At 39.9% G+C, this 27,930-nt stretch overlaps 2 protein-coding genes across 5 annotated transcripts in view; both read left to right on the plus strand.

The window, feature by feature from the left end:
- The window catches only part of dsg2l (desmoglein 2 like), a 35,631-nt gene extending 30,637 nt beyond the window's left edge, over nucleotides 1-4,994 (plus strand). The window contains exons 13-15 of one of the 3 annotated variants that reach the window (XM_052548097.1): nucleotides 278-562; nucleotides 1,770-2,453; nucleotides 2,526-4,994. In XM_052548097.1, the coding sequence (XP_052404057.1) occupies nucleotides 278-562; nucleotides 1,770-2,453; nucleotides 2,526-2,852 (1,296 nt within the window). In that variant the 3' untranslated portion in view covers nucleotides 2,853-4,994. Of the gene's footprint in view, nucleotides 1-277; nucleotides 563-1,769 lie in introns of all 3 variants that reach the window. The other 2 variants (XM_052548098.1, XM_052548096.1) reach the window with 2 other exon arrangements.
- Nucleotides 4,995-7,040: 2,046 nt separating this feature from the next.
- si:ch73-140j24.4 (uncharacterized) lies at nucleotides 7,041-27,907 on the plus strand. Of its 2 annotated transcripts, none has more exons than XM_052547333.1 (9): nucleotides 7,041-7,383; nucleotides 7,731-7,782; nucleotides 10,693-10,854; nucleotides 21,177-21,368; nucleotides 21,973-22,227; nucleotides 22,303-22,389; nucleotides 23,076-23,178; nucleotides 23,252-23,296; nucleotides 24,430-27,907. In XM_052547333.1, exons 1-9 carry the CDS (start codon nucleotides 7,322-7,324, stop codon nucleotides 26,730-26,732), a joined length of 3,261 nt encoding a protein of 1,086 aa, XP_052403293.1. In that variant the 5' UTR covers nucleotides 7,041-7,321; the 3' UTR covers nucleotides 26,733-27,907. The 2 variants fall into 2 exon arrangements, with proteins under 2 accessions (XP_052403293.1, XP_052403294.1); XM_052547334.1 differs by having other exon boundaries at nucleotides 7,042-7,383; nucleotides 21,177-21,362.
- The last annotated feature ends 23 nt before the right edge of the window (nucleotides 27,908-27,930 follow it).

Raw genomic sequence — 27,930 nt, forward strand, 5'->3', positions numbered from 1 at the left:
GGTTGAGATGGTCTAGTCTTGATTTCTTTTCTTTTTTTTTTTTTTGTAGACAGTAGTAGGTTTATTGTCTTTCATTTCTATTATACATATTGCTCATATCCATATCCATAATTCTTATGCTGAACAATAATAGTATTGTGTTGCAGTTGCTTATAAAGTTGAAGTAATTTGCTAAAATTATTTTCTTGCTAAAGATGATTACTCATACTTGGCATGTAACTAGGAAGTTAGTCTATGATCCTGCAGATATAAAAGCATGCTGTATTCTGTCCCCCAGGAAATGGCTCTCTTGAAGATTTCAAAGGAGGTGGAGGAACACAATCGCGGTAATGTGGGTGCAGTAGGAGGAGCTCAGACATGGGGTGGAGTAAAGGATGGTGGATGTGGAGCAGAAGGCTCACACTGGACCTCGTTCTATGACCAGCGTGACAGTGCATACCATCACCAGACGGATGGGCGGTACGTGTGTGGAATAAGAAAAGAAGAACACAGCAGATTTGAAGACTACATGTTTGACGGGCTTGCACTGTCTGATGGTTTCTTAGGCAACTACTACTCTCAAGTAAGTATCAGTTTTACACCGCATAAGTATTCATAACTAAATGTAAACTAACAATTAATCATATAATCAAAATAAACTAATCGACTATGTTTCAACATTAATATTGCAAAATGCATATGGAAGACTCCAAATACTAAATGCATATTTTGCACAGCATGCCATGAAAGAGCACCAGAACAGAAAGCTTTAACCCTCATAATGCATTTGAGTTCATTTTGACCTGGAAGAGATACACAATAAATTCTAAGTCATACGTCAAAAATTAATTTTAAAAGATACAACCATTCACAAAAAAATAAATACAAAAGTTTCACCAGAAGTTCCATATTCCAGTCATTTTGGACCCAGGTAAGTATGGAGCACCATTGGTGTCAAAAATACTTTTTGTAAAATTATGTATGAAGGTATGCTAGTGTAAAACATATTTTACCCCATATCTCACACACTTTTGGAACTGAATTTTTGAATATGTATGCATGCACATGTATATGAGTATTTATGCGCATTGATGAAGCATTGCGGAATGAACAATGTATGATTTTTTTTATCTGAATGTAAAAGTTTATGCAAGTAAAATTAATGGTCACACTTTATTTTAGGGTCCAATTCTCATTATTAACTAACCATTAACTATGACTTTTGCCTCAATTAACGCCTTATTTGCTGCTTATTAATAGTTTATAAGGTATTGTTAAGTTTAGGGTATTGGGTAGGATTATGGATGTCATGCATTATATGTACTTTATAAGCACTAATAAACAGCCAATATGTTAATAATAGACATGCTAATAAGCAACTAGTTATTAGTGTGAATTGGACCTTATACTAAAGTGTTACCAAATTAATTTATTTTGTTATAAAAATGTACAATTTATTTGTTTTAGACTGTTTTTGAGTAATGCTAATTATAAATTCAGAGAATTTAACAAAATGTAATTCATTCCAATCCACGATAAGACTGTATAACATATATAACATACATAATGATGTTTAGGTTAGTTTGTATAAATTTCATACAATTATATATAGATATATGCAGTAATAACATGGCAATAGTCAAATAAATCGAAAATTCCATAATGCAGTATGTACGGTTAGAAATATTTTCTAAAAAATGTAGAAATGTATTTTTGGGTCACTGGTGTATATGAATGGGTGAAGGGTTTCTGTATCAATAAATGGAACATTCTTTCCTGTGATACTACAGAAAGTAAGTAATTTGACTAAGAAGCAAGACACGGGAGACAGTCTAAAGATCTACAACTACGAGGGTCAGGAATCATACAAGGGCTCATTTGAGGACATCTGCGATCTCTTACACGAAGACAACGACTTAGCTTTTCTTGATGACCTTGATCTAAATTTCAGAACCCTGGCTGAAATCTGTAGAGGTTCTAAAATAGAGACTAAAATCAGCACGAACGTCCCTGTGACCTCAAAACCAGTCCTCCCAACCACACACAAAGATGTTAACATACAAGAGTCAGTTAGTAATTTACAGTCTCAGGAGAAAGCGACCTCATCCGCCATCATTCACACCTCAGGAGCGCAGCAGACCAGCAGTATGTCTTCAACAGGAGTCTATGTCCAAGATAAAGTTGTGGTGCCTAACCAAACCCTGTTAGTCCAGCAGCCTGCATTTTACTATGCGCCTGCCTCCCCCATTTATGTGATGGAAGCCCAGCCTACTCTGCTGGTGACGTCCGGCCCAGTCCTAGGCCTTCAGGAGAACCTGCTGATGGAGGAGAAGAAAGGCTCTGGTGCTTCTGCCAAACGTGAAACACAGCACTACCAGAGTGTAGTTCTTGTTGAAAAGCAGCCACCAAAAGTGGCTTTGCAAACTCAAGGAGCGATGCATATGGTTAACACTGAAATAATGCAGTCCATGGAGGCTCAAGGGATTAAACGTGCACTGCATCCATCCACCCATATGGTTAACACTGAAATAATGCAGTCTATGGAGGCTCAAGGGGTTAAACGGGCAATGCATCCATCCACCCAGATGGTTAACACTGAAATAATGCAGTCTATGGAGGCTCAAGGGGTTAAACGGGCAATGCATCCATCCACCCAGATGGTTAACACTGAAATAATGCAGTCTATGGAGGCTCAAGGGGTTAAACGGGCAATGCATCCATCCACCCAGATGGTTAACACTGAAATAATGCAGTCCACTGAGGTTCACGAGGTTAGACGGGCGGTTCATCCAGGTAGAAGGGTGATGGCTGAAACGGGCAGAGAGACCGATGTTTATGCTTCGTTGGATATGAGGGTTCCTCAGAGTCTGTAAGCACTTGGGATGCACCGATACAACATTTCTCAACCGATAACCGATTATTCAGAATAACATCTGCCAATACCCATACCATGGTTTTATTAAAGTCCAGGTGCTGACTTTCCTTAGTATTGCGACATAATTTTTACAACTGAATATTTAATGGAGGGGGAGTTTTTTAATGCTCCTCCTCTCAGTTTTTTGCTTACAGCAAATTAAAGGGGTGGTTCAGAATATTCTTTGCCAAATTGCTCACCTCAAGACCTTAAGCAATGTATGATAACAAATGAAAAAATGTCTAGCCGCCTCTCATTTGGCACATTGCTATAATATAAAACGTTAAATTTTACAAAAAAACCTGAAATGTTTTATTCAACTGCTGTTTATTTTCAGATACAATCAAATTAATATTTAAATGTTTCTATACAACTCAATTGCACATTAGTTAGTTTTTGTAAAAAAAAAAAAAAAAAAACGTATCATGACAGATTTATTCCGACATACATAATTAACAATAAAAATGCTATGTTTAGCATCCGCGGTATGAAAATGATCGCTGCAAGATGCTGCTAGAGTGAAGAAGGAGTATTCAGAGAAAATTATTTTCCACTCAATTTGACTTTTAGAAAGTTAGTAAAGTGTGAAGTTTCAGTTTAGGGTCAGCGATATCTTTATCTTATTTTATTTGCAAAGGATTTGAAATAATTTAGGTTTATTATTATAATTTTTTTTATTTGTTTTTATAGCAATATCTGGAAACACTGGATCAGCGGCACTTAATCTGACAGCAATAATAAAAATAAAAAAACACGGACAGGTTATTGCTGACAGGATTGCACATTCGGTTAGGCAAACACACAAAACATGAAATTATCTGTCAGAAACGTTATCAACTTTGTCAAAAACAGTAGCTTTAACATTAGTACACAGATCTGTAGAACAAGTAAGTTACACAATGAAATTAAATATATGCAAACACTAGCCATGAAGAAGTCTATTTCATTCATTATAGTATTTAAGTACAGTATAGAAGTATATTGTTACAAGATACATCTAATAAAATGATCCACCCCTAACCTATAGTAAAATATTCACACATTTTTACACAATAACTATGGTATAATTTAACAGTGTTCATCCCTCCAAAACAGAAAACAGAAGGCCTTTGTTTACCGATACCGATTATTTGCCGATATATCGGTGCATCCCTAGTAAGCCGTCTTGTAAAGTCATAATCGACCTAAGATTAATGATTCCATCCACCTCTACTTGCTCTTGACCTATAAAGATTTTATTCAAGCCCTTCCTTACAATAAAGTCTCAGCAGTGGTTTCTCTCCATTGGTTTTCTATATCTTCCCTTAACAAATTCAAGACTCTGACGCTTGCATTCTGGACTGTTTCTGGATCAACACCTAACAGGCTCTCTGGGGTCAGTGAACTGATCGACCAGATTTAATGTCACTTACTAGAAAATTTACACTCCCACTGTGGTGGAATGAGTTTTGAGCCTTCAACAACAAACCTTCTGAGCCTTCACACACACCTCCTGTACGAGCAGTTGATCCATAACCATACATAAATGCTTATTAGCAGAAAAACAAAAATATATAAAATTTATAAAATCATATATATAAATGATTTTTTTAAATATTTTTGTCTCTCTTCTGTTTTGCATTTACATTACTTCTTAGCTGTGCTTCTCTTGTTTAAACATTTGACATTGCATATATTTTTAGCTATTTTTTTATTTTTTATGAAGTGTGAAGTTGTTGTTTTTTCTCATTTGTAAGTTACTTTGTGTAAAAGTATCTGTTAACTGGATAAATGTACATTTTTGATTGTTAACCAGCACATAAAGGCTGTATAATGATCATCATTCGATGAACTCCTGCACAGATAACATCAGAATGTTTTATATGGATCTAAATCACCCAGATTGGATTTCTTTATTAAAGATGTTGATGAGCTGTTTTTGGTTAACTAATAGTCTACTGTAAATATCCTTTAGTTCAAATAATCTTTAAGGAAGCCTTTCAGCTTATTGTATTTTATCACTGAGGTATAGTAATTATATTATACCGTCAGATCAAAACACTGTATCGATTTGATGCTTCCACAGCAGAAAATAATAAATAAAGAACAGTGTCAAGAACAAGAGTTTTTCCATTCCATCTTGATTTCAAATAGTTTACTATAAGTTTTTATTTTGAATATATAAACTAGCTAAAGCTAGGACGAAGCTAACATTTATTCTTGGATAGCAACTACACAGATTTTTTCACCGATATGGATGCAATTACATCAACATATGTACGAAGTTGACAAGCAATATGTGACCGATAACTACAAAACACTTCAATCTGGCTTTTCAGCTGTATTTGAGAGGCTTTGGCACGGATGGCAAAAGCAGTGAACAAAGTCAGAAAGCAGTGATTATGAGTCAGTCTATGTACATCTGTGAAATTTTATTTAAAAAAAATCATATATCATCATTTATAAAACACAAGCTATTCATGTTATTATGGTCTTGTTTTCAGGAGAGAAAAAACAAGTCAAAATTGAGTTTTGGCTCAGAACAAGCAAAACATTTGTCTTCACATGAAGCTAAATCTCAAGAGAAAAACATGAAATCATCATTAACTTGAAAATAATATCACAAAAAATAAATATATCAAGATCTGAAACATCTCTAACTCTGATGCATGACTCTTCCGAGTCTCACAATGGCAAAGGAGGCAAGAACAGCAATAAATGAACAAGGTGAGTTCAGTATACTAGATTTTTATATTTTAATCTGGATGTTGCATTAAAACCCATGCATGATAAAATTGTATTAATTTGTGTTATTAAAATGCAGCATGATTTTTTTTTTGTCATTGAATCACTAAATATTATTCAACCTTTATTTGGTATGATTTATAAGATGTTTTCCTTATATGGACCTAAAAAAAACTAAAAAGTCCTCACAAAGTAATTTAATTTAATTTAATTTAACTTAACCTTATTTACGATGCAAGTCATTAAGAACAAGTCCTTAATTTCAATAACAGCCTGGCAGAAGAATTAATATCTCAGACATACAAAAATACATTAGACATACAATATACATAAGACACATAAAACACAAGAAAACAAAACAAAGAATTACTATTAATTGTGGAGACATTTACCAGGTATACACACACACACACACACACATACACAGAGAAGAGAGAGAGAGAGAAACCAAACTATATACTCTGTCCCCTAACTGTTTACCACCATCACAAAAAAACACTGCATTTTACATATTCAAAACACAGTCTACTTTCCATAGACTTCTATTGTTTCTGCTAACCCTGAATTAACCCCTTACAGAAAACCTGTTGCCATTGTTACACTTTCAGATTAACAGCATTTACTATTTTTAACATGGTCAGTCACCACAATGTCAACATTTTCAGGTTTTGTGGGGGACATTTGGTCCCCACAATGTACAGTAGCATAAACAAGTAGCTACACACACACACACACACACACGCACACACACGAGCTGAGGGATACAGCGTAATGTACATATACACTTACATACGTGTTTACTTGGTTGTAGTTCTACAAAACGAGCTCCAGATAACTACATCAACTGAACTGACACCAAGAATCAGGAGAATAATGTGTTTAGGTTCAGAAGGAGATGATGCACATCCACGCCTGAGATCATACAGGTTTTTTTTTTTTTTTTTTACACATAAATCCAAGTATCGTACATGCAAAATTCAAAATGCCTCACATTTCTTGCAAAATTAAGCACTGCTTCAAAATATCACAAACACATCTCAGAAAGCTCAAATCTGCAAACACATTTGCCTTAATATTAATTCCTGTTAGATTTCTGTGTTACATAGAGAATTAAGTGTTGTGTTTTGCAAAAAGTGTTTTATGAAATTGAAAACTGAGTCAAATGCTGAGAATTAGTGTATGTTGTTGTAGATCTGGTGTGTGCTTCTGCTGTTTGAGAATCCGCTTTCAGAAACTGTGTGACAAGTAAAGAAAAAAGAAAAAAAACTTAATCCGAGAGCGACTTCCAGTGGTCAGCGAATAAACTGTCCTGAAGAAACGTCATATAGTATACCCCCAATGATGGCACTCCAATAATATTCCAGTTCACATGAGTAACACTGTCTCATTATCTCAATGATTGATTCATTTTTGGGCATTAGGAGGAAATAACATGTGCATCTTTCCAACTGGAAGGCACAAAGGCTTTGCATAAGCTACAGTATGTTGTTGACCACTGGCGGTGTGTTGAGCCGGGTTCCTCCTCGAGCAGATACCGTGGAGCCGGTTCTGGTTCAGTGTCCGTGATCACGTGATTCCAGCCGCAGCCGAAGGAGAGCGGAGAGAGACTCGAGGAGCACCTTGATTTGACAGCATGCATTTCACAGACAGTGGGACAGTATTGTGAAGGCTGTGCGTTTACCCGCTCGTGTGTCACGCACGAATATGCTGCGCTTTATTCTGGACTGTCTGCGGCCGACACGAGCGCGCGCTGCAGCCGCTGCCAGGTACACAGACGCGCGCGGCGTTATCTTTACGCATCTAAGTAGCTGCATGCCATAATGCGTTTTAATCGACATCCTTCACAGATCATCATCATCACCGCTCGCATCGAGGTTATTCATGCATGAAGCGATGCCATAATGTTTGCATGCGCTGTAGAGGTGTGATTCATCATCCTGACATCATCTGACACATGGGTTGCATAATCTCACTCTACACATTTCTGCAGCAATCTCGTGTCTGCGTGCGCTTAGATGAGAGAATCGTGCTGAAATCTTGCAGAAGTATTGGCATTTTGAGATGTAGCCTATAGGTGATATGTTAATTTTCTTTTCGTTTAATGTTGTTTCAGGGACACGGAGCTTGAGGCTCAGGTCAACGCTTCAGATGATAATGAAATCAAGGTACTGTCTTATTTTCTACACTTGTTTATATGCACAGGAACTGAAAGTCTGGACGCACCGATGAGCGTCATAGGATTATTATTTTTTCAATCAAACCAAAACGTCGCGTTGCTTTTCATCGTGTGTCGCACTGTATCATAGTGACCCCCCCCCCCCCCAGCGAATAGGTGATTTGTCGCTTTTTGTATCGCGTTTTGTGTGACATATCCTTGTGTTTCGATACTTTCATGATATGATTTTCTCAAAACACGGTTTATGTTTACGTGTGCGTGCGTGCGTGCGTGTGTGTGGGTGTCTGTGTGTATTACAAGGAGAGGGTGACTTATGAGGACATAACCATGTCCCCAAAACTCTTATAAATCATACAGAATGAGTTTTTTTGAGAAAGTAAAAATGCACAAAGTTTCCTCTGAGGGTTAGGGTTAGGTGTAGGGTTGGTGAAGGGCGATAGAATATACAGTTTGTACAGTATAAAAACCATTACACCTGTGGGATGAACACACTTTACACAAAAACAAACTTGTGTGTGTGTGTGTGTGCGTGTGTGTGTGTGACTGTGTTGTGTTGGATTTCAGCAACGTGTAGTAAAAGTAATTGCATGATACAACGGGGATAAAGGCACCTGAGCTTTTGTACTACTACACAATGCATGAATTGTAAAAAAAACTAAAAAACAAATCATGAGGTAAGAGTGTAGTCTGCTCTTCACTCGGGGTAAAATAAATAAATAAAATAATTTACTTAAAATATGTTTTAAGTAAGATATCAGTTAATATATATGGAAGATTATTATTATTTTTTTAAGATAGGAAAACAATTTATTAAAAAGTAAAAGGTTCTGAAAGTGTCTTACATTGACTAACAGAGATTCCTAATTTGATATGGCATTACAGTACTAATATAAAAAACAAAAATATGATGATTGTGTCTAAAAGACGTACGCACATTAACTCAACATGGTTAGATGCCGTACACGATTTATGAGAATTCTGTCATTAATGACTTTCCCTCACATCGATCCAAACAGTCAGTCATTCATATTCAGAACACAAATGAAGATATTTCTGATGAAATCCGACAGCTCTCTGACCCTCACATAGACAGCAATCTTATTAACACAATCAGTAATGTAGGAAGGACATCGTTAAAATATTCCATGTGACACCAGGTGTTCAACCTTAATTTTACGAAGCCACGAGAATACTTTTGGTGCGCAAAAGAAAACAAAAAATGACTTTCGGTCGTACTGTAAAATAAAGTGCAACATAATCAAGACATCAGGTTAACATGAGTCCCTGGGGCACAAAACCAGTCTTAAGTCGCAACAGCCAACAATACACTGAATGGGTCAAAACTATCAATTTTTCTTTCATGACAAAATCATTAGGATATTAAGTAAAGATAATGTTCCATGAAGATATTTAGTAAATTTCCTACTGTAAATATATCAAAACTTCATTATTGATCAGTAATATGCATTGCTACGAATTCATTTGGACAACTTTAAAGATGATTTTCTCAATATTTAGATTTTTTTGCTCCCTCAGATTCCAGATTTTCAAATAGTTGTATCTCAGACAAATATTGTCCTCTAACAATATATATATATATATATATATATATATATATATATATATATATATATATATATATATATATATATATATTAGGGGTGTAACGGTTCACAAAATTCACGGTTCGGTTCGATACGATACACTGATGTCACGGTTCGGTTCGGTTCGATACGTTTTAGATACAGCAAAATGTAAAAACATCTCAACTTTTCAGAATGCCGCAAGCGCACCGCGGGTCATGTGACAAGAACCAACCAATCAGCTTCATCCTTTCCCGTAACAAGGTTGAGAGCTCAGCCAAGATGAAGGATCAGCTGATCATAGTTGTATATGGATTGCAATTTTGAAATAAATTTAGTAGCAGAGCTACTGCAAGCGATTTTTAGAGCTGCAAATCCATTTATCCTTCGCTGAAATTTCCGCGTCTCATGGAGAGAGCACGTCATTGTTGCTTAGCAAAGACAGACGCCTCATGAGCGCTTCTGCCCGAGCGCTTTGGAAAGGAGGAGAAAGACGCGCTTAGCGTTTTCCATGCGTTTTTAGGCACGATATGTGAACGGCCCCTAAGGCGCTCGCTCACTCAGCACGCGCTGAAGGCTCGTTGCAAAATGTCTAATGCATTTAACAGACCAGAAATATAAGATCCTAAAATAACCAACAGGTCTGGTGTTTGGGTTGGATTCCCTGTAAGCTATAGTGTCTAAATGCTGCAGGGATAGTTTGCTGCGTGCATGTTTCTCCTTTTTTTTCGTCTTTTCCCAGATAGTACTGACGCATATATCCCAGATATTCCCGCTGGTGTTTTTTTTTTTTTTTTTTGTATTCCCGCTGGTGTACCCTGTCATGTTGCAGATGCGACATACCGTTGTTTTTTTATCCACCACTCTCTTGCCATCACCATTATAGCTTAAAGGGAATCCAAAGTGCACCCAAACACCAGACCTGTTGGTTATTGGAGGATCTTCTCATTTCTAGTCTGTTAAACGCATTGGCTATTTTGCAACGAGCCTTCAGCGCGTACTGAGTGAGCGAGCGCCTGCTGAGTAGCCTAACATAAACATATAAGATGGTGTTTTTTTCTTCTTCGGGAGTGTCAGGGGCGTTGCCTGTTACGTTGTTTGGGTTATTGGGCTACCTTGTTGAACGCATATCATTATATTTCTCTCTCTCTTTTTTTTTTTTTTTTTTCAAATATAATTAAATACTCCAACGAACCGTTCGGTATACATAATGCGTACCGCGTACCGAACCGAAAGCGTCGTACCGAACGGTTCAATACGAATACGCGTATCGTTACACCCCTAATATATATATATATATATATATATATCCTCAGGGTCTGCAGGATGAGGTGCACATGGAGCAGGAGACCCTTCAGACGGTCAAGGCTTTGTGTCGTAACACGCAGGAGACCGTGGAGATGCTGGAGGACAGAAAGACACAGCTGAAGGAAGAACTGAAGAAGATCTATGACCTCCAGAAACAGGAGAGGGACGTGGTAAGCAAGCTTAAGATACCAAAGATTTCTGCAGCAGGATTTCTGCTGTTGTTCTGGGTTAATCAAGGGCTGATCTACTTCTATTGCCAGTGTCAAAGCCTTGGATTCGGTTGCCAGCTCTCTTTGTCTGATTGAATACAAGGCTGCATTTTGAATCATCATCAAAGTCATGCTGGCGGGACGTCCAGCCAAAAGAGCACTGCAGCAGACTAGTCTTCAAATGCCAAGAAATTACTTAAAAGAGCTGCTCAGTCTGTGCCTTTATGTTAATGTTTCCTCTTTTACAGAGATTTCAAGTTTGGTTAAGCTATAAGATTGACTGATAATTGATTGTGCAATTGATACACTTTTCTAAATATGCTGTGTCTCTAATAGCTTACAAATAGCTCTGCATTCAGCAGGAAACAGCCGTGTGTTCACAGGTGAATGCCTTCATTAATGCACTCAGTAATGAGCTGAACAAGCCTATACAAAGAGCTCACATGCTGGAAGCTAAATAATGTCAGGTTGGACAAGTTAAAAAGATATCTCGACTGAATGGAAAAAGTAAAAAAATGGAAAATGAACACAAGGTAAACCAAGTGAGATGACAAAAACACGGCAATAGCAAATCAGTGAAAATATCCCAGTTTAAGCAGGTGTTCTACAGGCTTTTAAAGAAACAGAGTCACAGATGAAGAGAAACAGGCTGAGGAAAGCATTTCCAGAACACTAAATAAAATCACACTAACACCGAATCATCAAAAGAGAAAGATGATGATATGAAGAACAGGAATTGACTGAATTATTTGAGATATGTTAATCTACTGGAGAAGAAGAAGAAGAAGAAGAAGAAGAAGAAAGATTATTTTTGCAGCAGAAAGCTGGAGTTATGGCATCTAATATAAAGGGCTAAATGGACCATGAAGCTTAAACAGCTGAATAGTTAGTGAGGTCAACTAATTCATCATCATCATTTTTTTTTCTTTTTATACTTGAATAGGGCAGGATTAAATGATTTAAATTTAATCATGCATAATAAGGCATTCATTTGTGCTTTAAACAGCCAATATGCTAGTGATATGTATACTAAAAATCAGTGAAAATTGAAAATTGGTCTTAAAGTGAAAAGTGTTACCGAAATTAGCCATATTTTTTCTATAGTAACACACCACAGTATATGTGACTGTAGTAACTATTTTCTTTCTTTCTTTCTTTCTTTCTTTCTTTCTTTCTTTTTTTTAGTGGAGCATATTCATGTGTTGCAGTTTTGTTATTGACTATTGTTTGGCAGTTTAGGGATGGGGATAAGTAGTAGGTTATTAGAATTCACTTTGGACAAGCTTGTATATAAAAAAGCATTGAATAGACTCACAAAACCAAGCTTTAGAAAGAAATATTTTGATTAAGCATGGAACCGTCACACCCCAATGGACTTTTGTTGTGTTTGCATCCCTCAGTTGATTAGTTTAGTTCCTTTGTGCCCTTATTTGGTCATGTTCCTGTTCCCCTCTAGTCTTCATTAGTTAACCTCCATTCACCTGTGTCTAGTTTATCATCTTCATTATCCTGTGTGTATTAGTAGGCCTCTTGTTGTTCTCCTTTGTCTGGATTTGTTGTATGTTGTGTTAGACCCTCTTCATTGTGTGGGTTACCATTAAAAGGATTTAGTGTTATAATCTTCGTCGTGCCTTCATCTCCCCTAACAGCAGTATTGTGACAAGACTAGTTTAATACTACAACATGGCCATAACATTTTTTACAAATAATTGGTGTTTAGGTATATTTGCACAGACTCTCCAGAGGTGGCATGAGTGCATTCACACTCCAATTAGAATTGCATAAATAATGCTTTTAAATCAATCAGTTTTAAATGGGAATTAATAGATTTAAATATGAAATTTATGAAGTCTTAATGAGTGAGTCATTCATTCAACCGATTCTTTCAGAAAGAAGCCAGTGACTGATGAATCACACAATCATCGGCTCATTTTATTTTCAATGAAGTAATAAAACACAGCTGTGTGTTGCTCGGAGATACACAACAGTTATGCTATCGCTTTGATTTAACTATTTTCTTGGCATATTTGAGCACAAACAGTATATTGAGTTTAAAATGTAACATAATATTAACATGCATGAAATCAGTATCACATTTGTAACTGTGCAGATATTCAGGGAAAAGCAGTCCTGCTCCTTAATAAACTATAGAATTTGATGTAAATCTAAAATAACGAATGGACAGAAGGACATTTTACCTTCATATCATCAAACTGCATTCTAGTAGGCTTCATCACACAGTCATGATCATCATAAAGCAGCTCTAAGCAGTGTAAGATAATGGCCAGTTGAAAGAGCTTTGTGTGGAAGCTGACACACATCCCCCATATTCCCTAGAAAGCCATTAGTCAGCATATCAATACTTCTCAGAACGGGAGAAGATGAGATCTGCAGCTGCTTGGTACTTGAAGCAGAAGACAGCATTGATGGAGCCATAAAAGGAAGGAGATACTGGTTTTTTAACAAATTAACAACATTGTTGTATCTACTGTAGATGCAAAGCTAAAGGAGTTTAAAGCTTCCCCTAGAGGAACAAGAACAATATTAGGTTATAAAAGATCATAGTTTCATTTACTCAAAAGATTGAATCAAAAGAAGTAACTGCGTTCAAAGCCGTGTAGTCAAAAAGGATAGTATTGTCTACAGGTTGGATCTTGTATTAGACAATGGACTGCTAAGGCTGCGAAGAGTTAATAAGTCAGCAATGCTTATTATGATTAAACAATAAAGATAGCAAGAAAGATCATATCTGACCATAAGGGTAGTTAGACATTATGCTACAGAGTGATTTTTACTTACATGGCAAGCTTTTCGTATTCAGACTCATGCATCAGTTGTACACACTTTGCTACTTGTCCACACTTTGTCTTTAAAAAGCCAAATAAGTGTCTCACATAATACCAGATAATGGTCAAATTGGTGCAAACAGACAGTTAGAAGAGGCTCTCGCTGCTTTGAATGTTGGTAAATCTTCACAAAGTCATTCTCAACAGAACGCTGAATCCAAGATTCACCATATGTGCCATACTTCTTTCTACTTCTTTTATTTAATGGTCTGAGTCATTTTTTTTTTTATGAATATCGTATACTACTGGGCAGTTCCACATCACTTTGAAACTTTTATTTTTATTATTACTGTGAAATGAACTTTCATATTTGTATGATGCTAAATATATATACAACAACAACAAAAATATGATATAATTTTTGTAAACTGTAACAGTAAACCAACCCTCCAGACCAGATAATGTTCAGAAAATAAGATGCTGTATGGCTACCGTTTTGGAACCAAAAGTTAACAGTTTCTATAAACTTATCATGGAATCAAACTTAAATTGGGATATGAATACATTCTGCCACTAATCACAATATGTTTGGGATCAGGGTTCCTACGCATTTTCCATTTCAAAATATCATACTTTTCCAGACTTTTCTGATTTTCAGACCATATTTAACATAAATGGTTCATAGAGCATTATCTTCTGTTTTATATTTGGTATATAGTACAGTCATCTGTAAATATTTTTATTTTCTCAGTTTTTCTATTCATAAATTATATGAATAAATTTATATACGTTATACTATTCACATCTGTATGGGGATTTTTTTAGCATGCTTACACATTACAAACCTACTTTCTTTATGCATCACTGCCATCTTACTATGAATACAACAAGAGCATGGATGCACATAAATTAACATATCTATTTGCTCAAAGTGTGGCTTTTCTTACGTTAGTTTCTCTGATATCAAGGTGTAATGTCCAAATTAACACATCCTCTGTGGTGGCGCACAAACCATACCACGAAATGGCATAAAATTTGTCAAGTTCAAGGATTTATTAAAAAGACAGGTACTTTGAAAAATTGTTGAAAGTTTGGCTTTCGTTAGGTCAGTATGCCATATTTCAAAGCTTAAGGTCTCTTTAATGCATACTTTGTGGAGGCCAAGAAACCACACCGCAAAATGAGCTGACGGTAGAATAAGTGGCTCAATGTCCTATATGAGTTTTTCATGCACACATAAAAGTCTGTATAAATGTTCTTATTTTAGCAAAGGTCCTGAAGGCTATGTAATAGGGTGCTAAGAATATTGTGAGAAGAAACGTCTTGGTTACGTATGTAACCTTCGTTCCCTGAAGGAGGGAACGGAGACGTTACGAATGGGATCTCGCCCGAGGGCCCAGTCACCTTTGAGTGGTACAAAACAAGCCAATGGTACACAAAGTACCTTGGTCTGCAGGATTTGCAACGCGAGCTCCGCCCCGCAGAGCCAAGTATAGGTCTCTGCATACCTGGTTACCTGATACCTGGTTGGCTGACGTCATAGTGACGTTAGGTTTAGGGGTGGGGTTGGGTAAGGGGGATCATTTTGATTGCATGATTTAGAAACACCCAGCAGTTTGAAAACACCCACAAGGTGATAAACGACACTTTTGCTCTGCAGAGACCTAAGTCTCCGCAGAGCTGGTATATAAGGGGCAACGCGGGCAACTCTCATTCAAGTCTTTGCTGGAGAGCCGAGCCAGTGACCCGGCCATTCAGCGGAACAGCAATGTGGCAAGGAGACATAACGTCTCCGTTCCCTCCTTCAGGGAACGAGGGTTACATACGTAACCAAGACGTTCCCTTTCAGTCGGTCACGTTTGATGTTATGAATGGGGTCCCTTACAAAACGCCTAGTTGAGTGAGCTCTCACCCCTAGGGGGCATGGCAGGTCTTGAGCATGATAAGCCAGGACAATAGCATCCACTATCCAGTGGGATAACCTCTGCTTGGAGACAGCCTTTCCCTTTTGCTGGCCTCCGTAACAGACAATGCACTGAGTTGTGTCCACGTAGGTGCGGAGCGCACGTACTGGACAGAGCAGTGCCAGGGCTGGGTCTGCCTCCTCCAGGGGCAACACTTGCAAGTTCACCACCTGATCCCTAAAAGGAGTGGTGGGAACTTTTTCGGATGTACCCAGGCCCGGTCTCAAGATAACATGAGAGTAAGCCGGCCCGAATTCCAGGCATGCGTCGTCAATTGAAAATGCCTGCAGGTCCCCGACCCTCTTCCCTGAAGCCAAAGCCGTCAGGAGTGCAGTTTTCAAAGATAAAAACTTAAGCTCATCTGAGAGCAAGGGTTTGAAGGGAGCCCTCTGCAGTGCCGATAGAACCACTGCGAGGTCCCAAGAAGGGACTTGCTGAGGGTGAGGTGGATTGAGCCTCCTTGCTCCTCTCAGGAACCTGATGATCAGATCGTGCCTCGCCAGAGACTTACCTTCAACAGGGTCATGGTGAGCCGAAATGGTGGTCACATAAACCTTGAGGGTGGAAGGAGACAGCCTTCGTTCCAACCCCTCCTGAAGAAAGGAATGCACTGACCTAATCGGACATTTCCAGGGATCCTCACGCCGTGAAGAACACCAAGTGACGAAGAGGTTCCACTTCAAGCATAGGCATGTCTGGTGGACACGGCTCTAGCTGAAGTGATGGTAGCTACCACCTGTGGTGGCAAGGTACCTAAACCTTCCGCGACCCGTCCAGGACCCACACATGTAGGTTCCACAGATCGGGACGTGGGTGCCAGAGGGTTCCCTGTCTCTGAGAAAGAAAGTCCTTCCTCAGAGGAATTGGCCAGGGAGGGGCTGTCGCGAGGAGTACAAGTTCGGGGAACCAGGTTCGGCCGGGCCAAAAAGGCGCAACCATGAAGACCTGCTCCTCGTCCTCCCTGATCTCGCACAACATCTGTACAAGAAGGCTCACTGGGGGAAACGCATACTTGCACAGGCCCAGCGGCCAGCTGTGTGCCAGGGCGTCCGTGCCGAGAGTGCCCTCGGTCAGGGAGTAAAACAACTGGCAGTGGGAATTTTCTGGAGAGGCAAACAGGTCTACCTGATAGGGCTGGACAATTATGGCCTAAAGTCAAAACCTCGATTAAGTGAACATTTTGCCTCGGTTACGATTAATGAACAATTATTTTGTTTCTGTTTTGTTTTTTTTTGCCCTCACATTTCACTGACAAGGTTTGTATTGTAAATATGATTGACTATCAGCAGTTATTTTATCTATATTCGTAACTTTTCTTACTAGGGTTGGGTATTGTTTGAATTTTATCGATTCCGATTCTTATCGATTCCAATAAGATAAAAAATTCAATATAAAAAAAAATAAGTCAAACATTTAGATGTCCAACATTTTTACACAGCATTCTGTTGCAGCTGAAAAACATGAGCAAAAATCAGCAGCCTACAAAACACTACAAGAGGAATTTTGCATGTGATTAAAAAAATACCATAGCAAAAACAACTAGATTAATATAAATTTCAAATATTAAGGTGTTTAAGACAAGTAAACAGTCAGTAATAAGATAGGAACAAACAAATCAATTAGCAATATAAATAAATACATACAACTAAAACAAAATTTCAGGTACAGAAACTGTAATTAAAAGTTTACAAATACTGCATAGTTTTCTTTTTAGAAATAAAATAAAGATTAATCAAGTAAAGTTATTAAATATATTCAGTCCAGATCAGTGAATGATTTTCTTTTGTTCTTTGATTAACATTAATGACAGGCAGCATGTTTATTAGGCTGTTGTCTCTTCAAGCAAAAATACTGTACATGTGTGTTTATGTTCACGTAAGACAAAAACAGTTGCGTTTATGATGATACACTGATGTAGTTTTTTGTATCGTAGTTTCGACTTGGAACAACCTTTTCTACAGTTAAAATATACAAAACAGTCCGAGAACGTACACAAACCGGGAACCCGCAGTGCTACCGCCGACCGCTGCTCTCTGTGCACACGCTTGTGCATCATGTGTGCTGCACACAAAAATGCTATAATAAGTTTTGAGATTCTAAGCTACTTTAGTGATAAATCACAGGACAGCGTTGGCAACTAGTTTCTGTGTTCCTCTGTGCACGCGATCTTCATAGCTCCTGTTTACATAAGTGTTCGTGCCACAATGCAGCTGCGTGAACATGGTAGCTCGATATAAGAATACACATCCGACCGTCTAATCGCTTGAATGTCCAAACCATAAAGCAAATACAATTGACAAAGTTTAGTGAAAACGCAAGGCTCACCGCTAACGAGCCATCAGTATGTGTTGAACCGGCATTCACCTCCGTGTTTTGCTTTTATGCCACTGACTGGAGAGCAGTGTGGCTACACATGCACTAGTATGCTTTTAAGGGGGAAGTGTTAACAAGATTAAAAAAACGAAATAACCGACATGGGAAAATTCTTCGGTTAGAGGTTATGAATTTCGGTTTTTATTACTTTTCGATTAATCATCCAGCCCTACTACCTGAGCATCTCCGAATTGTTCCCAAATCAGCTGAACCGACTGGGGGTGGACCGACCGCTTGTCGGCTGCACAATTGAGCTTGCCCAGAATGTGAGTGGCACAAAGCGACCTCAGATGCAGAAGAGGAGATGGCGAGCCGGAGTGATGGTCACTCGGAGCGTGCCCTGTTGCCATGCCCATCTTGGGACTCAGTCGTGAAGCCAGTGCTGAAGCGGTCTCATATGGAGTAACCCGAGCCGTATGACCGCCGCCCCATATGCCTCAGGAGCCTCTGAAACAGTTTCAGTGGAACCGCTCTCTTGCCCTCTTATTGTCTCAGGCAATTTAGCAATGACTGTGCGCGCTCGTTCGTAAGCCGCGCGAACATGGTGACCGAGTCTATTTCCATACTGAAAAAAGAGATCCTCTGCACAGGGGAGAGCTTGCTCTTTTCCCATTTGACCTTAAGACCCAGTCGGGCGAGGTGTCTGAGCACCAGATCTCTGTGCTCGCACAACCGCTCTCGAGAGTGAGCTAGGATCAACCAGTCGTCGAGGTAGTAGAGAATACGGACACCTTGTTCCCTGAGAGGGCTGTAAAGGGCTGTAAAAGCCATACTTCATGTCGGCTGGAGGGACCAGCTCTATCGCGCCCTTTGTCAGCAAGGTCGCGACTTCCGCGCGCATGACAGGGACATCTGTCGACACCCCAAAACCTGGGGGGACGCCGGGCAAACTGAATCGCATAGCTGAGGCTGATCATCCGGCTGATTCAGCGGGAAGGCCTTGGGGAGCTCTAGCCAGGCTCCCAGAAACCAAACCAGCGGGGTCTAGGAGACTACAGGCGTACCCACGGTGGGGCAGCGTGGTGGAGCAGACAGCCCGGCATGGGAGGCATAGCGTCCCTTAGCGGGCTCAGAGTGCGGGCACTCATCTGACTCCAAGTAGCAAAGAGGGCATGAGAAGGCGAAGCATTCTCGAGCCGGCTTTGCATGGAAACTGGCAAGGGGAGAGGAGAATGAGAGCTGCGAGGAAGCACGTTGCCAACTGTCGTTCGTGGCCTCTTGGGACCTGGAGGTAGAGGAAACAGCTCTTTTAGTGAAGGTTATGGTACCACCGGCCGCAGGGCCAGTGGTGGAACAAAAAGAAAACAAGAACAAATGATTCTCCCCCGGCCCTCCTCCAGGGGAAGGATTGCTCCTGCTACATTCTCCTGATGAGCTGATGTCTCCAACTCCGGGTTGCCCATCTCAGGAACGCCGCTTGGCCTGGTATTTGGCAAGCTTAGGGGCAGAGACGTGTTGCGCCGCCCTTCTGCGGCCATCTCCTCGCTGCGGCCGGAGTGAAGGCTACCGTTGTGGCCGAGCGGGAGTGGAGGAGGCTGAAGCAACTGCGCTGGCGGCGGGGTGGAGGCAGCAGTGGGCCGCCGGGGCAGGATATGTCTGATGGCCTCAGACTGCTTCTGGGCGGCAGAGAACTGCTGGGCAAAGCTCTCTACTGTGTCACAAAAGAGGGCATCCTAGGAGACCGGGGAGTTGAGGAGCTGAGCCAGATCAGACTCCCTCATGTCTGCCAGGTTCAGCCATAGGTGGCACTCCTGGACCACCAAAGAGGACATCACCTGACCCAAGGATCGTACAGTGACCTTCGTCGCCTGGAGAGCGAGGTCGGTAGCAGTGCGCGCCTCCTGCAAAATCCCAGGGTCAGCACTGCCCTCGTGCAGATGCCAGAGTAGCTTGGCCTGATTGACCTGAAGTGAGGCCATGGCTTGCAAGGCAGAAGCGGCCTAGCCCACAGCTCTGTAAGCCTTGGCCACAAGCGTGGATGAGAACTTACAGGCTTTGGAGGGCAGCTTGGGACCGCCACGCCAAGCAGAGGCACTCTGTGGACACAGTTGCATCGCGACAGAAAACACTCCACCGGGGGAATCCCAGCATACCCCTTGGCCGACCCTGCAATTGAGGGCAGTGAAGGCGGAGAAAGTACCAGAACGGTTTCAGGCAGTTAAAGGTGCCTTCCATGAACTGGTTAATTCCTGGTGCACTTCCGGGAAGAAAGGAACCAGAGGAGGGTGCCCACACAGTTACCCTCAGATCAAACTGGCCACCAGCCAAAGTAGCCCTAGCTAGAACGGGGTGTGGCAGAGGGGACTCTATACCTTTTAAGGTAATCGAGTCTCGATCTCAACGCCGAGATGGTCACGTCCCCGCAATGAGAACAGGAACCATCCACGAATGCAGTCTCAGCGTGCTGGAAGCCCAGACATGCGACACAGAGATCGTGGCCGTAACAAAGAGCGATGTATCGACCGCACCCAGAAACACACAGGCAAAATGACATCTTTAAAAAGACGCAAATCGGCCCATATCTCTTTTGTGAAAGAAATTTGCTCTTTCAGAGGGGCTGAAGCGCTCAGGGGAAACCCAGACGAACCGCTGAATCGTGCCGTCACACCAACACCAGCTCTTGCTTGTAGCACTCCGGTGAAAGCAGCACACAATGTGCTCAGCTCCGAAGCAAAAGCTTGAATGCGAGTTGCTCGCGTTGCTCCTTATATACCCGCTCTGCGGGGGCGGAGCTCGCGATGCAAATCCCACGCCAAGGTACTTTGTGTACCATTGGCTCGTTTTGTTCCACTCAAACGTGACTGGGCTCTCGGGCGAGATCCCATTCGTAACGTCGAACGTGACCAACTGAAAGGGAACCCAAAATGCTCATAACCTGCATTTTTGCATAATGAAAAAGTGCACCTTGAATTCATTCAGTCTTATTTTGAATTTTTTTCTTATTGTACAGTATATTTATTTCAAGAAAAGTATTAATTTTCTAAAAAAAAACAATATATATATACCTGGAATATACTCAGAGTGAAAACAGCATATGGCCTAATATTTGGGCGATGCCATATCTCTGTGTGTGTGTGTGTGTGTGTCTGTGTGTGTGTGTGTGTGTGTGTGTGTGTGTGTGTGTGTGTGTGTGTGTGTGTGTGTGTGTGTGTGTGTGCAGCTGCAGTCGCTGCAGGAGGAGCAGCAGGAGCTGGAGCAGACCATGCAGCAGTATGACTTGGAGCTGTGTGCTGCTGCTGAAGATCTCCTGCAGCTCCAGCAGGAAGTGGCTTACACCAGAGCACACGCAGAGAGCCTGCATCTACGGGTCACTCCGCTGCAGGACTTGTTCGAGGAGATTATACAGGTCACAGTTCAGTCACCTTCCTCTTTTTCTCCTTGCATATATTTGGTACCAGTTCACCCTTCAATTGGCTTCTAATTAGTACCTCGTTTTAATATCCAATTAAAATGGGTTAAAAGTGGTTTTAGATGGCATATCAAAAATATTGACTTTCCATAATCAGTGAATTTACTCATCAAAATTATAGTTTGGTTTACAGTTTAATTAATTTAATTTTATGTTTTTGGTTAGTTTTATAAAAAAAAAAAAAAAAAGACAAGCTACTAACAACCTCCCTGCAGATCCAAAATGAATGCATAGTCTTTAGGAGTGGGAATCTGTGGAAACCCATAAAAACTTATAAATAAATAATATAAATTAAAAAAAGAGAAATGTGCATGATAACAGTATTTCAGTTGTTTATTTTTAATACTGGTAAAAAGGTCACAATTCTGATGCCAGTCTATGTTTTTATTGTTAATTTAATCAATGTCAACATTCCTTGGACCACTTGTGATTGATTGACCCCATCAAAAATACTGTCTCTTGTGCAAACTGCAAACCTGTTTACACTCTGTAAACATAATTTTTTTTTTTTCTTATCTGTATATTATTTATTTCCTTTTTTGACTAGGTTAAAAAGAAGCTGGCTGAGCTGGTTGCTGGCCTCATAACCGTTGAAAGTTCAGTGGCTGAGATGACAGAAGAAGCTCCTTGTGTTGGATTGGACCAGGAGCTGGAAGAACACATGGATGATGTAGAAAGCGAGCGTAATCATGTCTACAGTGAGAAGATCAAGTCCAAACCAGAAAGAGAGGAAGTGAATGATGTCGAGCAAGAGAACACAGTAGAGGAGCTTGATAAAATGCAGTGTTCAATGGAGAACTTGGTATGAACATTAGCATTCATATGAATGTGTCGTTTGCTACTAGTTACTAGTTTCCTGATGTGTTCCTGATTCTAGAAGAGCAGCGGCTCATCGTCTTTCACAGAGATCACACTGACAGAGGTTAAAGAGGAGGACGTTATGTTCAGATCAGCCACTCCTCAGGTAGGACACACATGCAGTGTTACAGTGTGACTGAGCATTTCGCATTGTGAGATGTGTGCAGTCATTTTTACATACAGCTATTTAAATAAATCTTAACTCCTTCAGAGTGATTATTTATATTCCGTTCTGTTGATTGCCTAAAAATTATATTGCTTGTTTATGTGCTGTATGTAATTTCTTGACTAAAATACCAGTTATTTAGAACACATGCTAAGTTCAGTTACTTTTTTCTTCGAATAAACAATGCAAACTCCAGTTATTCTCCTTTTGAAATGTGTGTTCTGTGTCGGAATGTCTGTTTTTGTTTTGGTCTGTGTGACTCCGCCCACTGCCAGTTGTCCTCAAACACTGCATTTTGTAGCCATGGAAGTCGGCAAATTGCAGATTCCACCAAAGCTAAAAAGCCTCAGTATTCATCTGAAATGCTCTTTGACCGGATGAAACACAGATACAACTAATAAGTTTACAGTGTAAAGCTCATTGTCTGACATTGTCAGTTGCGCTAGTTTTTTGTTGCATCTGGCAACCCGTGTGAACACACACACACACACACACACACACACACACACACACACACACACACACACACACACTGGTCTGATGTGCTCTCATCGTGTCCTTATGCAGCGCTGAGTTTCCTGCAAAAACAGGCCACTCAGTAACTTCTGTTTCCTGTCTTCTAACAGTCTGACTCTTCTGACATGGAGAAGGAGGACTTTGAGATTATTCATCCCAGTCAGACGACAAACAAACAGTTTGACTTCTTCCATCCAAACCCCTTCACTGATGGTGAGTGATTGTTATGGCATGAATGTGTTCATACTTTTTCATGTGACTTAACTTATTTTTCAATAATTTCCAGGCGATGTATTTGGAGAGGACCACTTTCCAAAGGTTGATGTAACAGGTTAGTAACTTTCAGTTTTAAACATTTCCTTATTTTGCCTGTAATGGTGTATATACATTCTTGACACAACATTTAATTTTTTCTAAAGCAATAAATACACAACTTTAAAACTAACTTCCAGTGGAACCAGATACTATTTTAACGACAGTTACAGAACTATAGTCACTATACATTATAGTGAGAGCACTACACAATTTATTTTATTTTTAAAGGGTAACAGTTTAACATTAGGGAGTTATAACCGTTATAACCTTGGGTTGTGAAATCCTGCAATTGTTTTAACAGGTTGCATGCTGTGTTTGATCAATAAAAGATATCCAAATAAAACCTATGAACTATATGAACTACGAAAACTATGAAACCTGAAGATTAGGGAATAATTTGAACATTGTGAAACATGGAAAAATAACCAGAATTCTGTTAACCCATGGTTTACAATGACAAAGCCAAACAATTTTTAGGGCCAGGTTCACTAACATATTGTACCACCGCTTCTTTTAGCGTTAAAAATTACTGTCAGGATTTACAAAAGACGCTGTGAAACATTAGCAGGGAAAATCTGTGGACAGGTACTTTTCAGAATAATCTTATTGCATATTTAATTATGGGAGGAGTTTTTCAACTGAATCATGAATTGTGATTTAATTTACAGTAGTCAGTTTACTGGTATTTGAGCCACTATCTAATGCCCTCCAAAAAAGCATTTCTTAACCCATTTTGCACCTGTGTTTTTAGTAGATGATTAGTGCCTGATTGATTGCGACCCTATGCTAATTTGCAGTGCTCGTGGTGGATTGCATTGGTCATTATGAATTTTGATCAGGACGTATTTTTTAAGTAGAGCAACTGCAAAACTTTCCACTCACTTGAGTGCTTTTCTTACATCAATTTTCCCAGTTTTGGTAAATCTGGCCCTAAATATGAAAAACCCAGTTCTGTGCAGGAATATCTACATGAGAGCATGTTTGATTATTATCTAAGTTTGTCACACTAGACAGCTGCTTGTTACTGAAAAGTTTTGAAAAACTTTAGCTGATGATAAACATGTATTCATTTGTAGCACAGAAATGCACAGAGGAAAAGAGCGAATCAATCCACAAGACAGTGACTAATATGGTGCTGTTTTCTCTCAGAGCAATTACCCAGGGACCCGTTTAAAGGCACAGACCCTTTCGCCTCTGACTCTCTCTTGGTTAACATGTCAGAAGAAAAGCATTGTCAGGATGACTTCATCCCTGCAGAGAACAGTCTTCCAGAAAATGTACACAACCCACTCCAGTCTGTCGTTAAAGACTACGGTACTTTCAACGCTCCCATCACCTTGCCACCAGACACTGATAGCACACAGTCCACTGGAAAGCGTGACAGCGGTGTGTCCATGTCCACCGAAAGCAGGAGTCTCAAATCCTGCAGCGATAATGGGTCTGAGCTTGGGACAAACGCCACACCAGACCAAAACCAGGATGCTGTGCAGCCAGATCTATCAGCTGAAGCTGTCAGTCCTCAGTTCAATGGCGAGTGTGTCCTTGAATCAGGCTCTAGTCACAGTTCTACAGTGTTTAATTCCTTCGATGCCAATTCAAATGTATTCGCTGAAGAGGAGGAGGACAGGGTTGACGTTCAGACTGGATTGGGTTTAATGAAAAGAGCTAACTCTCTGTGCGGTCTGCAGAGCATCATTGCAGGGTCCTATACTGGGTTTCCTCTAAGCCCATGTGACCCTGATCCACTCCCAGGAGATTTCCAGAAGACCTTTGAACATCATATTATCACTTCTGAACAAAATGCAGAGAATGACAAAGAACTCGTACTAACTGAGCGTTTATCTCCAGATGATAGTCCAGGGCCGCTGTGTGAACAGCTGCATGATATAAACAGTAGCTCTCCTTCCATTTCTCCTTCTCAAGCTCCTGCTCCAGATGTATACGACTACAAATATGGAGATATGTTCTTCTTCACTGTGAGATTAGATCCCGGCAGCCCTGAAATACATAATCAAAGTCCAGTTTGTCCTGAACACAATGATGTAAAGAGAGAGGAGTCACCTTGGAAGGACACCTCTATGAGTCCTGAATTTAATGATGAAGATGAATTTGAATGCTCCGGTCCAAAGACTGAAGACACAGAACAACGCAGCCAGATCGCTAACGACCAGAACGAAGTGGAAGTGGAAATCGCTAAACATGAGGAAATGTTAGTGCCTGATTCTGAAAAGGTGGTTTTAGATATTCCATGTCTTACATTTAATGATTCAAATGCTTGCCAAAGTGTGCTTGATTCAGAGTGGAATGACCAATGCATGGAAAATCCAGATGTAGCTGAACTTGTTACCGAATTATCCATCCTGAACACGGAAAGCAATCCGCCAAACTGTACAGCTCAAGACACCTTTTGTCTGTTTATTAACACAGAAACATCAGCTACTGACCAGTTTTGTGCCGATAAACAACTCAGCCCTGACTCCAGTAGTTCACAACACAAACCATCATCCTCTGAAGGCTTGGCCATGAGTAAACTTGAACTCCAATATTTTGACCCGTTTAGTCCCATACCTGCTGAGCCAGTCAAAAGCGTGTCTGATTTAGAAGAAATGAACACTGTTAACTCGTTCTACCATGAAGCTCCAAGACTAGATTCTGGTTATCATGAAGTTGGTTCTCCAACTCCTTATAGCCCAGAACCTGCTGACAAAACCAAATGTAGCATTGATCTTCAAGGCCCAGGTTTGGAAGCCAGGAAGCAGAGCAACTCTGATATCCACGTCCCTGATCCATTTAGCCCCGAATCCGTTGATACAGGGATATTTGACTCAGAAACAGAAAACTGTGAGTCTGGTTATATGATGACTACGTGTCAACTCTTCAGTCCTCAACCAGTTTACACAGATTTGAATAATCTGGAGGAGAAGCATCTCAGTGGATCCGAACTTGATGATTGTTACCCCTTCGGTTCTTGCCCATCTAATGAAGAGAGTTATGCTTATAGTAGTGAAGAAAAACTCATTGAACCAATCCGAGAAGTATCTGATGCTTCAAGAGAATCCAAAGCTTGGTCTATAGCGTCAAACGCTAGTGATTCCTCTCAAATATTTCACTGTGGTTCGGTGTGGGGAACCTCCGAAATGAGCTTTCCCGACTCTGAATTGCTTGACCCAATGAAAAACAACATTTTTGATTTTAATACAATGGATGTTGGCTCATGTGTGTCCAACGAAAGCCAAGAAGCTGAAGAGGTTCAACATGGTGCTGGAAAGGGGACGAAAAACGTCCCAGACCTGGTTGAAATTGACTATTTCTGTTCTGAGCTCAGTAAAATGGTATCCTCAAGTTCGTCTGATTCTGTTCAGCAGAGCGTTGCTGAGATGTTATTCGGCGCTGATCCAAACACTTCAAGCTTTTACCCCTGGGATTTTGAAAAGCCGCAACACAGTTGTTAGTTTTCACACCCCATGTGCTTCAGTCATTCTCATTAACTCACAGTTGCATTTTCATCTGACTTTCCATTGTTACGTGGGGAAACTATAAATTAATCGTCTTAGTGTAAACATTTGTAAATGTCTAAACTTCACGTGATTCACTTTTGTAGCCGCATTTCTAATTGTTGTAGTCTTTCCATTATTTAAAAATATAACCAAATACTAACTGTTGATCTGTAGCATAATAAATATTTAGCATTTTAAACTTCCTCTGCTGGACTTTGGAGTTATGTCCATTCAACATGAATTATGAGATTATTTTCACTAAATGCATTTGGATGAAATATTATTAAAGTGCAGTGCATGTATCTTATATGTGTGTACAGTTAGCAAGTGACATTTAAACAAGACCTCCCAGTTATTTATTTTTTTATTATCTGTCTTAGATCTAATATTTTATTTATTGTATGTGAAAACTTTACAGAGATATTTGTTTGTTGTGCTCAAGCAACTGCACCTTAAGATGATTTCCCCGAAAACACGTGAAGAAACATTGCTGCATGATTAATAATCACTCATGACTTGCTTACGTGTTACTAACCTTCAAACAGATCAACAGAAATGCAGTTTTATTAAATGTTTTACATAAGGCAGAGGCCATAATTTTGCCATTTACAGTGTAAATGCTTACCATGACTAATAAATGAGCTAACTCTAATCTGTAAAGGTCACTCTTAAATTCAGTCATACAGTAACAACATCTGATCCAAACTACAGTAACACTAAACTATATGCACTACAGTAGTATAAAGGACCTCACTATTTACATTAAAGCTAGGGTGGGCAGTTCATGCTCTACTTGTGTCATCTAGCGTAACCACAAATATAAAGCATGTTTTCAAACAAACTTTGCGAAAAGAAAGTGTTTACCATTGATTTGGTTGTCTGTGACTGTATATTTTGACAAGTGCATTTGAATGACAACGTTACCAGTTCTCGGAGTCTCTAACACCAAACTGTTGAGTTTGAATGCCTTTGATTAGAGGATACACAGAATAAGTACTTAAATTCCTGGATTGGAGTCACTGCTTTAGAAAATAAAGAAGGTATAGAAGAGGGATCGATGGCTGTATATGTCAGTGCTGTTTAAAACATGTTGCATTGCTTCTGAATTAAATGATAGTTAAAACACTAAACTGAAAGACTGAAGTTTATATGT

Source organism: Carassius gibelio, chromosome B2 (assembly GCF_023724105.1).
Source record: "Carassius gibelio isolate Cgi1373 ecotype wild population from Czech Republic chromosome B2, carGib1.2-hapl.c, whole genome shotgun sequence".
Classification (NCBI taxonomy): domain Eukaryota; kingdom Metazoa; phylum Chordata; class Actinopteri; order Cypriniformes; family Cyprinidae; genus Carassius; species Carassius gibelio.